The sequence below is a fragment of the Tenrec ecaudatus genome, chromosome 8 (assembly GCF_050624435.1).
Source record: "Tenrec ecaudatus isolate mTenEca1 chromosome 8, mTenEca1.hap1, whole genome shotgun sequence".
Lineage (NCBI taxonomy): Eukaryota > Metazoa > Chordata > Mammalia > Afrosoricida > Tenrecidae > Tenrec > Tenrec ecaudatus.
Genome location: NC_134537.1, coordinates 12,619,827 through 12,635,173, shown reverse-complemented (window position 1 = coordinate 12,635,173; position 15,347 = coordinate 12,619,827). Strand labels below are relative to the sequence as shown.

Below are 15,347 nucleotides of genomic sequence, written 5' to 3'. Positions count from 1 at the left end.
AATCCCCAGTCCTGTCCCGTGAGCAGTCCTCCTGGGAAAGCCACTCCGGTACCGCACAGCCGGTGCGTGCATGGAGTTCAGTTCCTGCCGGAGTACTCGTTACTCAGAGCAAGGAATCAGGGGCCAAATGCCCATGGTCGGCGGTGCTCAGCAGATGCCAAACGCTTTTTAGATCTGCGGCTTCTTAAAGCCCTATAGTGTCCACACTAAACTCGCTTTCCCGCGTTAACCACGGGCTCTGTGCAGGGTTTGGGTCTCTAAGAGTCTGGGCTTCTCTTCCAGCGCTTTACTGGGAACCAGATAGCAAAGGTCTATCAGCAGAACCCTGAAGCCTACTCGCAGACAGAGGTAGGTCACACGTTTCTGTATGGGTGTGCTTCACTGGGGCCAAGACAAGCAGCTAAACTTACGTTTCTCTGGGGCAAAGATACATGTAGCTCCACTTGTGTTTCACTGGGGCAAAGATACAAGCAACTAAACTTATGTTTCACTGGGACAAAGATACACGTAACTCAACTTATGCTTCACTGCGGCCAGAATACATGTAACAAAACTTATGCTTCACTGTGGCAGAGACCCAGGTCAGTAAACTTAGGCCAGTTCCACAGCATTGACACACAGTGGCATGGCTTCACCTTGCTTGCTTGCTTGTGTGTGTGTGTGTGTGTGTGCTTTCTTTTTCTCTCATTGGTCCATTTCAAAAAGAGGGAAGAATGAAATATTGGCAAAGAGAAGTCGGAGGCTCTCCGGGCAGTATTGTCTCCCTAGGATGGCCGTGCCCACTCGGCTGACTTGAGTCGGTTCTTGGAGAGTCTCGTGACTGTGTGTGTCTGTGTGCAGTCATTGCCATTTCAGCTCATGCCACACCTTGACATGGATGGCATTCTGCAGGATATGCAAGCATTCTCACCTCCTCCAAATTGTTTCACCGCCATTGACTTCTCCTCACGACCCCCCAAGCTTGTCATCCCACCTTTCCAGTGGCTGTTGTCTCTCTGAAGCCCCACAGAGCTTTCTCCAATGGGGACCAGTGCTATAGAGACCAGTGAAGAGTCTGTGAAATATCTTTCGACATGAATGAATCGGGGCCGCATTATGCTGAGGGAAATAAGCCAGCCTCCAAAGGGAAAATACTACATGCTCCCCCTACCCACCCATGCTAAAAAGTTAAGAAGTGATAAACACATAGAAAGAAACATTTTTGGATGGTTACCAGGGACAGGTGGGACAGAAGGAATCACGTTCAAGATGGCAAACTCTTGTTGTTTTGGGTGATGGGCAAGGCCATACCCAAGCCACACTCACCTGTATCTTGGTCAAGGTAAGTGACATCCAAAAGCACACAAGAGAAAGGGACGGTGTCAGTTGCCTACCTGGGAGGCTTGTCTGCAGCTATAGCGCACACACGGGCAACAATGGTCTTAACAGCCAGAAAAAAAATGTGTGTGTGGTTACCTAGGTAGAAGTGTATGCCTATACCAGGGGGCTTGAAGTTCATGTATAGAAAGGCATGAGTGTGCATGTATAGGTGTTTCTGTAGGCATACCTATAGACGTGTTTGTTGTGCTGCCTATATAGCCATATCGCTGAGGGTAAGTAGAAATAAGGACTGCTACTAGGGTTCCCGTTGATACATGCTTGGGGTTAATCTAAACTAAATGGGTTCAGCACATCTCTAGTCGGTGGGTACCTGCAGATGAGTTCTGTCGGCCATGGTGTTTGTTTGCAGCTTATTAGGGTGTCTTCAGAGAAAGGTCCAATTCCAACAAGGGCTTCCCTGGGGATCTTTTGGGCCAGTTCAGTTAAAAAGAGGTCAGCTCAGAAGGTTATGGTGATTTTTTTTTTGGAGGGGGGTGGGTGTGTGCACAGGGTGGAGACCCCACAGGGGTCACCTTGACAAATTTTTCTCAAAGGACATAGATGATCATGGGGGTATGTGATGAAGACGTTTTTAAGAAAGGGAAAAGCTACATGGAGGAAGAAAGGGCAAGAAAGTGACATTGAGGACTTCATTCATTTATATTCCATCGTGACCGGGCACTTACCTACTGTCTTTGAGGGTAGCCAGGGCCGACCTCGGAGCATTTCACTGGGAAATCTCCCCCTAACTAGCCAGCAGCCCTGGCCTTGCCCCTTCAGACTCTTTTGTGGCTCCCCAAACTCAAAGACCGTTTTAAGAGGACCACAGTTTGAGTGCCTTGAGGAAGGGAGGCTTGATGAACAGAAGCAAAGCCAACAGAATGGTGGGAATCCTGGGAAATCGGACACAGCAGGAGAACCGCAGCCAGTACCTCCCACGGAGCAGTTGGTATATAGACGGGTCCATGCAAACCTGACTCGCTGGGTACACTGTGCCTCAAAACACAAGACGTTCTTTTTTGTAATCAATAAGGTAAAATGCATTTACTGGTCTAATAGCAACTGCCCCCAACTCCCCCAAATAAAATCAATTTCGAAGGCAGCCATCTATTCTTGATGAGCATAAATGGCTTTTTGGTTCAAAGAAGACTTCAGAAGGTAGTTTGGGTCGAGAGTCTAAAGGTGATCTCAAGACAGCAGTTGTAATCCAGTCTTGGTGGCTGCAAAGAGCTTGGATTCCACGGAGAATCTGAAATTCTGCTTCGAGTTCTTCCCCCCTTTGATCGGAGATTCCATGTAGTGCTCCTCATTGGGGCGTTCAGTCCTCTCTATTACACTAAGCTTCCACGTCCCCGCCCACTGTAAAGTCACGTGCGTGCGAGGAATGTTCAGTTGCTTTGCGTGTAGAAGTAAGTCCCGACTCACTGTGCTTTCTCTTACAGAGGATTTCTTTGGTCAGTAGCTTCGCTGCTTCCTTGTTCCTTGGGGCCTACTCCCCTATTGACTACAGCGATGGTAAGCCTTCGGGGGCCTGTTGTCCCCTGTTCGGTGCGTAGGCAGCCGGTGGGCATGCCGGCAGTGTGAGCCATCCAGCCCGGGCAGGTGCCAACCTTTCATCCTATCATCTGCCAACCAGGGGATGCAGTCTGTTATCTTTTGCTGCCTAATCAAGTGTCCCACATTAAATAGCTGAGGATGACAAACATTTATTCTCACATAGTTCTGAGGCCAGGCCTCCCTGAGTGACGGCCCGGGTAGCTCTGGCTCAGAATCTCTCGTGAGGTTGTCGTCCGGCTGTTGGCTGGTGCTGTGGGCATCTGGAGGATCCCCTTCAAGGATCATTCGCGTGGCAGTGGGTAGGAGGAAGCAGTTCCTTTCCAGCCGGGCTGCCCCAGAAAGCTGGCCATGGCTTGGCTGCTGGATTCCAGGTGTGCGGTGAGAAGGAGCGTGGCCACACGAAGCTGCAGGATGCTTCGCAACCCACTCTCGGATGTGACGCACTCCCGCTGCCTTTTATTGGTCACAGCAAAAAACCCTGGTACAGTGTCGGGAGAAACCACACACGAGTGTGAACACTAGGAGGGGGATCGGAGGTCACTGCCTGGGAGGCTGGTTACACTAAGGTTACAGCTCATGAGCGTGTAGGCTTTAGTTAGTCCGAATCAAAATTGCAGACACAAAGAAACACGAACCGTGCCAGTGGGGAGTTCTGGAAAGCTGAGAGGAGGAGCCTGCTGAAGGAACTCTTGGATCAGGCCAGAGCAGGGCTCGGCAAACTTTCGAGACGGAAGAGCGGATCCCATCCCTCACAACAATTGAAAAATTATCCAAGAGCCACAAATAGATCTTTACAAACAAAAGAAATCACCACTCTCTGGATCTTAGTTTTATTTTATCCTCAGTTGTGCTTCAGAGCCTCCATTATGCACCCACACTGCTACGTACAGCTCAGGGGCCCGCAGTCGGCCGACCCCGGGTCTAGACCAAAGGGTATTTGGATCGAAGATGGGAGGAGAATTAAAAACAAAACAAGCCAAAAAAGCCCTCACTGCCAGCAAGTCGATTCTGACTCACAGCACCAGTCCTACAGGACAGAGTAGAAGTGCCCTGCTGTGTTTCCGAGATCATGAATCTCTGTTGCGGTGGAAAGCCTCACCTTTATCTTGCAGGAACCCAGACTCGGGAAAGGGGCATCCCTCATGGGAATCCCTCCAAGGTCCTTTGCCTGCTGATGTGAGCCTGGCAGGATCTAGTTTGCAGGAAGAAGTAGGTGATTGAGGCTTGGTCTGGAAGGTTCCCACACTATCTAGAGGAGAACGCCGGGGTCTACGTGGCTTCTCCATTAGCTCACACTGGGAGACCCCCCAGTCTGCAACAGCCTGAGCCTCAAAGAGCGCTCTCCATGTAGATATGGGAGGGGAGGGGGCAGAAAGTCACACCACTGCCCCACCAGGCCTCCAGGGATTCATGTTCCTCCACTTCAGCCGTGTCCTCTGCTCCCTCAGCTAGGAAGTCACCTAGCTTCCCAGCTGCCTCTCTGCCTCACTTGGGCTTCCGATGGCAGCATCAGTGCCCACCAGCCTCCATCTCCCCCCACCCCGTACCCCCTCTCTCTCTTTCTCTGGGCTCTGGACTTGCTCCCCTTTCCTGTGTTCCGGGAAGCCTGGGAAGTCGAGCATCCCTGGGAGTGCCTTGAGCTCTGATTTCAGTAGGAGCATGAGGAAGTGGGGGGGTCTGACCAAGCCCTCCTGGGAAAGTTAGACGTGACCAGGAAGTCTTCACAGGCTGGCCCCACTCGGTGCCAGGGCTGCCTCTGAGCAGTCCCTTCGAACCACAGGCTCAAACGGCTGGTGGCCCCACTCCCTGGGCAGGACTGAGAGCAGCAGCCGTCAGGGCTAACTGTGGTGTTGGCATGTATGAGGGGTAGTGGGTGGGGGGCGGGGGAGTGGCACCACGAGTTCCCATGGTTCTCGGGGTCCAGAAGGATGTGGCATTAACCCGCCTTTGTCCTTCTGTGAGATGATCCGGGTTGTTTTTGTGTGTTTCTTTACTCCCCTTAGGCTCCGGGATGAATTTGTTGCAGATACATGACAAAATCTGGTCCCAGGCTTGTCTTAATGCCTGCGCCCCACATTTAGAGGAGAGGCTTGGACAACCGGTGCCCACGTGTGCAGTTGTGGTAGGTGCCTCTGCCGGGTTACAAGGCTCGTGTAAGCGCCCGCTGTTCTGGAACGTCATGCAGTACACAGACACAGCCTTCAACGTACACACACAGGCACACACACACAGGGTTTTCAGGGAAGGCTTTGACACAGGTCAGACGAAGGGGCTGGGGTTCATGTTTTCCCCAAGGTAGGTGCTTAGGTGCAAATATAGATGGCTGCTTGAGGGTCAGGGGTCAAAGGAGGGCTTTGAAAAACTCCACCGGACATTTATCAGCGGTGGGGTTTGTGGTGGTGATGGTGGGCATCGAAGGCCTAATTTTCCAGGGAGTCCACACTTTAGGAAAACATTGCATGGACTACTGAAATTCTCAGACCAGGGACTACTTAGGAAGTTCCGAGCGGGCAGTCCTGGGAAAAAGAGAAAGAAAGAGCTGAGCGTGGTAGCCTGCATGGTTAAGGATGCCAGGCTGCCTGGAGCCAAATCCCAGTTCTTCCGCTGGCCAGGGTTGGGCTTTGAGCCTGATCTGCAGCGGTGGCCACAGCACAGGCCACCGTGTAGGGCTGTGCTGTGGTTTAACTGAGAGTGTTTGCTTTAAAGAATTGAAGGTAGTGCCAGAGAGAGCGCGCGCGAGCCCCTTCGGAGCAGACGCTGCCTGCAGATGCCCGGATGCGCTCCTGGGTGCCCTGTGGAGCGCAGAGCGGGCCCTGGGCTGCCCTAGGGGCCCTCTGGTGGCTAGCACCTGCACATAGCCAGGACTTCAGTGTCACAAGTGAAGGCTGGAGCGGGGGGGGGGGGGGGGGGGGGGGGGGGGACTTGGGAGAGCCATTGTGCTTCCCCCAGAGACTTTTCTCTTACGGTGAATGTCACCGAGAGGCTGATCATGACCTTTGGCAACCGAGAGGCAGCATTACAAAACTGGCCCACGCAAGTTCGCCACGAGCCAGGCGTGGTCACACGTGGGGCCGACAGAAGGAAGAGCCTCATGGCAGCTAGTTGGGAGACCACACCCAGAATGCATGCTGTTTTCTCCCCGGAGAAACCGGGAGTTTTATCAGCCACCCTTTCCACCCGCCACCAGGCAACACCTGGCTGAAGGGCAGCCCCTGTTTTCTCGTTCCACCCCAGCGCTCAGCCTTCTCTGCCGCCACTTCTGCCGGCTCAGCCTGGAGGTGCAGGGAGGTCTGCTCACCACCACCCCACCACAGGGTGGCCTTCATGCTTGGGGGTTGGGGCCGTCTCCCAGGGGAACGGTGCTAAGGGGCATTTTGCACCACTCTCCCGAGCTCTGCCATGGGTTGGGCCCAGCATGCCCACAGCATACACGAGGCTCTACCAGCCACTTGTTGGGCTGGCTCCGCCTACCCGCTGCCTGCTTTTCCTGCTTTCCCCTCCTCTGTTTCTTCTCCTTCCTCCTCCTTCACCTCACAAAAAACTCACTGCCAACTCTGACTCCCGGCGACCCTGTAGCACAGGGTAAAACTGCCCCTTGGGGGTTTCTGAGACTGTCACTGTAAGGGAGTAGAAAGCCTCATCTCCCTCCTGTGGAGCAGTTGGTGGTTTCGAACTGCTGACCTTAAGGTTAGCAGCCCAACGCATAACACAGGACAAAGCCCACCCAGATCAGGGCGACCCTCAGCGTGTGGCGGTAATGTTCTTGTGATCAGGCTCCCAAACAGACCACCGGCACACACATTCGCCTGCAGCCCATTTTCTGCAGCCTCGAGACCAAGGCATTCCTGCCCGGCAAACAGCCGGCCTGGGGTCAGTCTGAGGAAACAGCCGGCCTGGGGCCAGTCTGAGCAAACAGCCGGCCTGGGGCCAGTCTGAGCAAACAGCCGGCCTGGGGCCAGTCTGAAATCCGGCTGACTGGAGCGGCATTTGCGTCACAGACACCAGAAAGTCCCATCGTTCACTTTGAACTCGCATGGCTAAAGTCAGGGTAAGAAAGAAAAGAAGGTTTGTGTTTATAACCAGGCTTTCTGAGGACCATGGGTCCCCTCAGAGAGTGTGGCTGCACTTTGGTCTCACAGCCTGACATGGAGGGGCCCTGACCACTGGTCCCTCTAGGGGAGCTCCCTCCCCACCCCCGACTGCCTCTTGCGGCCGGCTGGCTTTAGCACTTGGATTTCTGCACTAACATGTCCACAGATGAGTGGTGTGGGTAAGGCGTTACCTACTCCTGTGAGTTTGCTCACCAGTGGTGTGTGGTCTGTTGATTTGTAACTTACAAAACAGATGCAAGTTGAGGATTGGTTGGTTTTAGCTACCTTGAATCTGTGTGCGCATGCTTCCAGCTCTACTCTGGGCTTCTCTGGTGTTATCTTTTAAATCATTTTTCTGTGTGCTCTTATAGCTCTTGTAACAATCCATATATCCATTTGTGTCCAGCACATTTGTACATATGTTACGATGATCCTTTTCAAAACATTTTCTTTCTACTTTGGTATCAGCTCCTCATTTTTCCCCTTCTCTACTCCACCCTCCTACCCTTGTGAACCCCTAATAATTTATAAATTGTTATTATTTTCATATCGTACTACGACCGCTGTCTCCATTCACCCATGTTTCTCTTCATCCCCCTGGGGAGGGGGTGGCAGTTATCTGTTGATCATTGTGATCGGTTCCCCTTTCTCCTCCATTTTCCTCCTACCTTTCTGGTATCGCTACTCTCATCATTGGGCCTGGAGGGTTTATGTGTGCTGGGATTCCCTGTGTCGAGAGCTCTTATCTGTACCAGTGTACATGCTCTGGTCTAGCCGGATTTGTAAGATAGAACTGAGGTCATGATGGTTTGGCAGGGGGTGGGGAGCATTACAGAACTAGAGGAATATTGTGTTTTGTCCGTGTTCTCTGGTGTTTTCTGTGAGCTGGAAAGTCAACCTGTTTTAGGATGGAGACGGATAGGGCTGGAGGCTCCGCCCCAGGGCTTCTCACCCCCGGGGTTCTGGAACAGAGGCCTTGTGTGTGGCCTGAGCTTCGCTCGCCTGCCTTCTGGGGTAGGGACACTGCTGACTTGGGGTAGGCAGGAGCGCTGCCCCTCATATGACCCTTGCTTCTCTGCAGGGCACCATTTCTCCATACTTTGTCCAGCGCTACGGATTCCACCCAGATTGCAAAGTGGTGGCCTTCACCGGGGACAACCCAGGTGAGTACCTGGGGCATCTCACTCTGCAGGGAGCGAGACTTGGTCCAGGCTGCACATTTGAGAATCCCAGTCTGGCCCATAGGTAAAGCTTCCCTGGGTGGGGCACCCTCCCTTCCTCCCTGGCCTGCAACCTGACTCCTTATACCTGCCCCCACCTTGGCCCTAACTCTGCCCCCTGGAGCCTCTCAGTCTCGCCAGGTGAAAATTGATCTGCGATTAAATGAGGCAGCTGTTCTCCCCGCCCTCCTGACCTGCCCCACTTCTGTCCAGAGTTGAACACCCCGTTCCTTCCCCACTTCCTCCTGATACACGTAGAGTCTCTGTCCCGTCATTTGCACTATAGTTCTGCCGCGCCTTCCAGCGATTCTGAGACAGGTTTCTGCAGAGCTTACAGGTGGTGTGGGCTAAGAGAACAGGCCCGGGGGTCTTCCTATGAAAACCAGCTAATGTGGCTCTCAACCACAGGGTCCCCAATTGATCCTGGGGCTGGCGCAGGCCCCTGCAGCAGCCCTTTCTGTTTTGCATGAGACTGCCCATGGTTGGGGGCCAACTCCCTGGCGGCTCCCAAAGTGCTGAGTTACATGGGGGAACAGGGCAGAGAGCACGCTCTGTTTGGGGCCTCGTGTCTAAATGTGTGTATGTGTGTGTGTGTGTGGGGGGGGCGTTACTGACAGCACGGCCGCAGCCGTCTCCTTTCCCATAATCCCCTCAGGCTCCTTCAACCACCTTCACCTTTCTCGGCCTTGTGTGCCTTGGTGCCCGGGTTCTCTGTGCTCCTGGGAACACCTGACTGTGCATGCAGGGTTTGGACCTGTTTAGGGAAATTATCTCCCAGACCAAGTAAGAGGCCTTGGCCTCAGAGGGTCTACCCCCTAGCCCCTGAGCCTCCTCTCCCCACCCTGCTCTTCCCTGGGGGGTGGATTGGGTGAAGCATGGGGTAGAGCTGCCAGCTGAGTGTGCCTGTGGTTTGCTTTTGACTCCCACATGGCGTCTAGCTAACCGTAAGCCCCTCTTCCCTCTTCAGCATCTCTGGCAGGCATGCAGCTGAAGGAAGGCGACATTGCGGTGAGATTCCCTCTCTGAACCCCCGTTGGCAGAGCCAACGGTTTGTGCCCTGAGAGAGGAGGGTGCCAGGTTTCAGCAGCACATTTGCTGCTCGGCAGAGGGTTTGCCAGTCCCACAAAGCAGCAGAGGGAGGACCTGGGGGAGACCCCAAGACCTACTCACACCTCCTTTCTGGGAAAATTACTGCCCTTTGCTAAATGGCCAATCTTGGGGACATGGCAGAAGGATCAGACATGGGACATCCTTTGGGTTTCCCCAGTGGGCTAGGAGGAAATGGCCTGTGCCCTCTGGGCCCAGTGGGAAAGCCTGAGGGGGTGGAAGGTGGGCAGTCTTTAGGTGGAGGTTCTGCAGAGTCCAATATGGGCGTCTAGAGTGGGAGGGCCAGAAGGGGTGTTGAACCCATGTTCCTGGATCAGGGTGGTAAACACAGGGTGCATCCCTAATGATGACCACGTGTGGGCCAAGATAGGTGGGGGGAGCCTGGCACGCCACACCTCTGCCCGTCCCTCCCCAGGTCAGCCTTGGCACCAGCGACACCCTGTTTGTCTGGCTCCGGGAGGCCATACCCTCCCTGGAAGGCCACGTCTTCTGCAACCCGGTAGACCCCCAGCACTACATGGCGCTCCTGTGGTAGGTGTGGGCAGGAGCGTTGGGTCCACGCCCAGGGTAGGCAGGACGGAGGCACAGTCAGACCTAGCATGCCCGGGGGTAGCCGAGACCAGCTGTCAGGAGAGCTGCCCAGGGAAGATCCCAGAGCATGGTGTCCCCCGTCCCAAGCTCTAACTCTGTCTCACCACCTGTATCCCACGTGGCCCTGAGCAGGCCCCGCTGAGCTGAGCCCCACAGTTGAGAAAGGAGAATCGATATTGACGTCCGTGTTGGGGCATCCAGCTCATGGGAGACTCCTTGCCAGAGGAGTGGGGTCGTCTGCCTCTGGGCTGTTCTCGTGGAAGGGGCAGGCTCTGCACTGTGACCTTGGACCTGTAGGAACTGTTGGAAACCCTGAGGGAGAATTATGTCCGCACCACCTACTACCACCAGTCGGCCTCGAGTCCATTCTGATAACCGGCGGGTCCAGTAGAACTGTGCTCCGTCAGGTGTCCATGGCTGACTTTTCAGATGTGGATCACCGGGCCTTTCCTACGAAGCACCTCTGGGTAGACTTGAAATTTCAATCTTTCGGTTGGCTGCCTAGCGTTCTAATCATGCCTAACATTCTAACCATCCAGGGACCGCTCAATCTAACCCACTGTGTCCTAGTGTATAAGTGGTGCCTAGTGCAGAAACCCCACCTACCTGTCTCCACCTGGGGCGTTTTGGCATTGGGAGGGGGACAGCCTTTCCATATATAGAACACAAGACAAGTATGTCTCTCAGGGACCTGTATGGGCCCTGGTACCTGAGGGGGCTTGGTGCAGGGCACTGGCCGTACTGGCTGGAGGGCGTGGTGCAGTCCCTCTGCCGAATGCGAGGTTCCAGTCCCCTCCCTCAGGACTGGTGCTGTGCTTCCTCAGCTTCAAAAACGGTTCCCTGATGAGGGAGAAGATCCGAGATGAGTTAGCATCCTGCTCCTGGAAAGAGTTCTCTAAGGCACTGCAGGCCACGGAGATGGGCAACGGCGGAAACCTGGGTAAGAGATTCGGTGATGCCCAGCGGACAAAGGGCGGCTGCCGCTGGAAGAGCAGGGGTGGGGGAGGGGTGGCTTCCAGGGGCTGGGGAAGCAGAGGGCCCTGCCTGACTGCCCCTCAAGCCTTCCCAGCAGTATGGTGGAGCCCTCAGGGTGCCCCCAGTGTAAATCAAGACATGGCTGTGTCTTCTGTCCCCCTCAAAGCCCCTGGTGACAGCACCAGAGATGGCAGCCACAACCCCTGCTCCACACAGTGCAGCCAAGTTCATAGCCACGTAGGGGAATGTGCCTGGGGTCACAGGTGGGAAGGAGTGGGCCTCCCTTAACCAAGAGCCGGCTGGTTTGGTAGGTATGAGGCAGCTGCTTTCTGGCCTGGGCAGCCGCTGGAGAATAAGAAGAGTTTGCACACAAAAAAGCTAGCTTAGGACTTTCTAGCCTGTTCCACCCCCTACCCCCCATTCTTGTTTGAAAGAATGGAGAGCATTCTGAAGCCAGAGGGACCCTGGGGCCCAGGGTTGTGGGGGTCCTTTCGTCATGCTCTTCTCCAGCACTGTTGAGAAGCAGACCCCGATGGCTGAGGGCTGCCTGGCCTCGTTTCAGGTTTTTACTATGATGTGATGGAGATCACCCCGGAGATCAGTGGGCGGTACAGGTTTAATGCAGACGGCTATGAGGTACGTGCCACCGGTGCTGACTGGGCTCTGTGTGTGGGCTGTGAGCGTAATGGTCCGGACAGTGTGAGCCCCTCACTCTGTGCCCACCCTCTCCCGGACGCAGGTCTCGGCCTTCCCCCGGGACGTGGAGATTCGCGCCCTGGTGGAAGGACAGTTCATGGCCAAGAGGATCCATGCTGAGCGCCTGGGCTACCGAGTCAGTAAGTAGGCTGCTGGGCGGGTGGGTCCCGAGTTCTGGCTCTCCGGCCCCACTGCACATCATCTGCTTCATGACAGAGGGAGGTGGGGGTTTACTGATGCTTGCAGGCAGACACTGACCAGGAAGCAGGTTCTTCCTGCTTCTCCGCTCTCCCCAGTTGCCGGATCTCCTGGCCATGAGCTATAGGATGTGGAGAAGTCTCTCTCTAACTCCACACTACAAATCCCAAAGTACATATCCCACGCTCCGGAGCCCGAGAAGATGGGCAGCACAGTCAGCTAGATGTGAGCCCAGTCAGGCCCCGTCTGCTGCTGGGATGCTTGTGGGCACGTCAGCTGGCAGTGGAGCAGACTGGGCACCTCGGTAGAATCGGGGGCTGCCTTGGAGAAAAGATTTAGAGAGTATAACCAGGGTCATGGGAAGGCAAACGGGGTGAAGGGGACTTCAAAGAACTTGAGCAGTGGAACCGGCGGCTGAAGAGGATCAGTGAGCCCCCCTTGACTGAGAGCATTGGGTTGAAAAAGCTGCAAGGAAGCCGGACTGACTGACCAGAGTCCCATAGAACTCTGGACAACCTGGGTTCTAAGTGGGATGTGTTCTATGTCTTTGAGCCAACCAAGTAAACAGATACGGTAAAAGTAAGCATCAGGTAAAGCTAAAAGCCTGTTGGGCAGCGTCTGCTCCAGCGGAGGATCCGCCTGCAGCCAGCAGTCTGACTCCAAGGGACGTATCCACCAGAAATGCACACATGTTCTCCAGTGGCAGATACCAGAAAGCACGCAGGAGAAGAGATGCCAGGACCAATCTGAGAAGCTTGTGCTTACCCGTCCTCACACTGGAAGCCACGTGATGCCTTGCTAAGTCAGCAGTTCTCAACCTGCGGGTCCAGACCCCTTTGGTGTTAGAACAACCATTTCACAGGGGCCACCCGATTCATCGCAGTAGCAAAATAACAGTGATGAAGTAGCAGTTAAACTAATGTTACGGTTGGGGGGTCACCACCACACGAGGAACTGTATGAAAGGGTCGCGGCATGAGGAAAGTTGAGAACCACTGGTCTACATGGATGGGCTCAAGGCAGCGTGGCATATGCAGACACTGGGATCCTGCCCGCAGAAATGGGTGGGCTTCACAGATTCTTTAACGCAGCATGAAGGGAAGCAGGTCCACGGGGTCTGAGTTGGTGTGCGTCAGACTCCCAGACAGACACGGCTGTTTTTGCTGTTGGAAGACTAGGTGGTTGTTACCCCTCAGGGCACGTGGGCTTCTGTCTCAAAGGTTACACAGTTGTTTTGTTTGTCAGGCCAAAGGCTTAGCTGTGGTACATCTTTCAGGTCGCATGTTCTACATCAAAAAAACATTTTAAGAAAAAAAAATGAGTACCTTAAACCTTTCGATTTCCTCGGAGGTCTCCAGGGCCTCTCAGGTTTCCCTGTGGACTGGTTGGGCGAGCAGGCCACAGAGAGCCGTGAGTGGCGGCAGAGTGCCTGAGGGAGGGCCCTTGCGTCGCCATCTGGAGGGGTGGCTGTATGGGAGGTAGTGCCCAGGGTACAGGGAGAAGGGCGGAGAGGTCTCGTGGGCTCAGGAGAGGCTAATGCGCTCTGCCACCCTTCCCAGCCTCCAAAGCGTTTCTTGTGCAAAACAGCATAACGTTACTTATCCTCTTAGCAAGATTAAAAGCAGAATTAAGCTGGCCATGCCAGCTCTGCTGGGTTCACCTTGAACAAGGTCACATCCGTGAACAAGCTTGGAACAGGGCGGACAAAGGTGAGGCGTCCTTGTCCCACCTGCAGCCCGTGTCACTAGCTAGCAAGGGCAGAGAAGGCCAGAGGCCGGGAGGAAGTGCCTCCTCCCGATGCTTTTCTGGACAACCTGTGTGCCGTGTTGCATGAGCTCCACATCTTTGAGCCGACCGTCACCCCTCGGGGAGACATGGGAGGGCACGTCTCGTCCCGTGAGAGGAGGGACTGTGGAAATAAGCGTTAGGTAAACCCTTTCATGAGCAGCATCTCCTGAAACCGAGACCCCACTAGCCAGCAGGCTCACTTCTAGGGAGATACCCACCAGACCTGCATAGGCATCTTCACCAAAGGTGCGCACGAGAGTCAGTGTGGGTGTATAGACAGGGGCCTCCAAACAGCTCAGGGAGAAAGCCCCTTCTCTTTCCATTCCCATTCTCCCCACGCTTTGTGAAGGCCCCTCATACAGAGACCTCCAGGAGAACGCGTACAGGTATGCGGTCTGAGCAGCTCCTGCTTAGTTCTTGGTCATTCATAATCTCAACTGGGTTTCATCGGTGCCCAGGGGGCGGATGCACACTCACTGTAAGGAAGAAATGAGGCTAGAGGGCTGCCGTCCGGTGCTCCGCAGGGTTCCGAAGGCTGTCATCTGTACAGAAGCACACTGCCACACCTTCCCCTCCGTGTGACGCGTGGATGTGTCCTACCGGCCTATTGGCTAGCAAGTCTGCCTTAACCACGGTGCCACCAGGGTTCAGAATGATGCTCAGTGAGAGTCATTTGTCGGTGGTAGCTGCCATCCCCCCGTGTGCACAGAAGCGCGCAGAGGCCCTTACCTGGCTTTAAGTTGCTTTTCTCCTATCTTTCTAGGTACAAAATACTGAGATAATGAGATCGGTCAGTGATAAGAGGTGTGATGTCCCCACCACCATTTCTGTTCTCTCGACCTGTCCTTCGGGCCCTCCCCAGCCCTGCCAACCTGTAGGTTGCAGCCTAACGTGGGCCTGTCTGCTCCCTTATCCTGTGCTCTCTCCCAGGCTGCCTGACTCTTGGTCTGCCAGTGGCTTTTGAGAGAGGAAGAGAGGGGAGAAGGAAGACCGTATCTAAGAGACCCGTGTGCACTTAATGTGACTATGGACATGGATACAGCTAAATGCCAAATGTGCTATTTCCCTTCTTTTCCATGGGTTTGTGCTCTTTGCCCTGGCTTGGGATAACTGAGTTATTGTTGGCATCTCCTTGGATCTTCTCAATTACTTGCTGATGCCTTGAAGCAGTCTCCCTTTAACATTATACCCTTGAACAGTTACCAGCACACTCGCACTGGGAAAAAAGAGTAGGGGACAAGTTGGCTTTTGTTTGGTTTTCAGGTTCACGGGGAAAATCACACCACATGAAAGGCAGACACCCAAGAGAGAGCATCTGAGTGTGTAACTCCCGGCCGTGAATTCTGTTTTCGTTTCTCTGAAAAGTATTTAGTTTCATGATAAAACGAGCATTGGTTTGCAGTTCCGTGCTTGTAGCTGGCTTTTCCCTCCCTGAGCACTTTAAATATGTCGTTGCATTGTCTTCGGACCCTCAAATGCCTCCCAGGAGAAGCAGATGTCATCCCTCTGAATTTAAGAGGTTTATCCCCTCTGGCTGGCTGATTAAAACGTTCCTGCTTTATCTTTGACTTTCGACAGTCTGCTGATGACATTTCTGCCTATGGCTTCCTGAGCTGCTTGGATGTGTAGGTTGGTGTCTTTCATGAGTTTCGGAGAATTCTGAGCCATTAACTCTTCAGAGATTTCTTTTTCCCCATTACCATTTTTCCTCCTTTTTGGGGACAGAAATGATAAATTTGTTCTTGTCTCACAGGCCTTTGGCTCCA

At 54.1% G+C, this 15,347-nt stretch overlaps 1 protein-coding gene across 2 annotated transcripts in view; it reads left to right on the top strand.

Annotated features, from left to right (window-relative positions):
• Nucleotides 1-15,347, top strand: part of XYLB (xylulokinase) — a 44,684-nt gene that overhangs the window by 13,069 nt on the left and 16,268 nt on the right. For both annotated transcript variants that reach the window (XM_075556039.1, XM_075556038.1), the window contains exons 7-15: nucleotides 283-348; nucleotides 2,802-2,874; nucleotides 4,920-5,038; nucleotides 8,089-8,170; nucleotides 9,195-9,235; nucleotides 9,750-9,865; nucleotides 10,750-10,865; nucleotides 11,463-11,536; nucleotides 11,640-11,736. In XM_075556039.1, coding sequence (XP_075412154.1) covers nucleotides 283-348; nucleotides 2,802-2,874; nucleotides 4,920-5,038; nucleotides 8,089-8,170; nucleotides 9,195-9,235; nucleotides 9,750-9,865; nucleotides 10,750-10,865; nucleotides 11,463-11,536; nucleotides 11,640-11,736 — 784 coding nt within the window. The remainder of the gene's footprint in view (nucleotides 1-282; nucleotides 349-2,801; nucleotides 2,875-4,919; nucleotides 5,039-8,088; nucleotides 8,171-9,194; nucleotides 9,236-9,749; nucleotides 9,866-10,749; nucleotides 10,866-11,462; nucleotides 11,537-11,639; nucleotides 11,737-15,347) is intronic.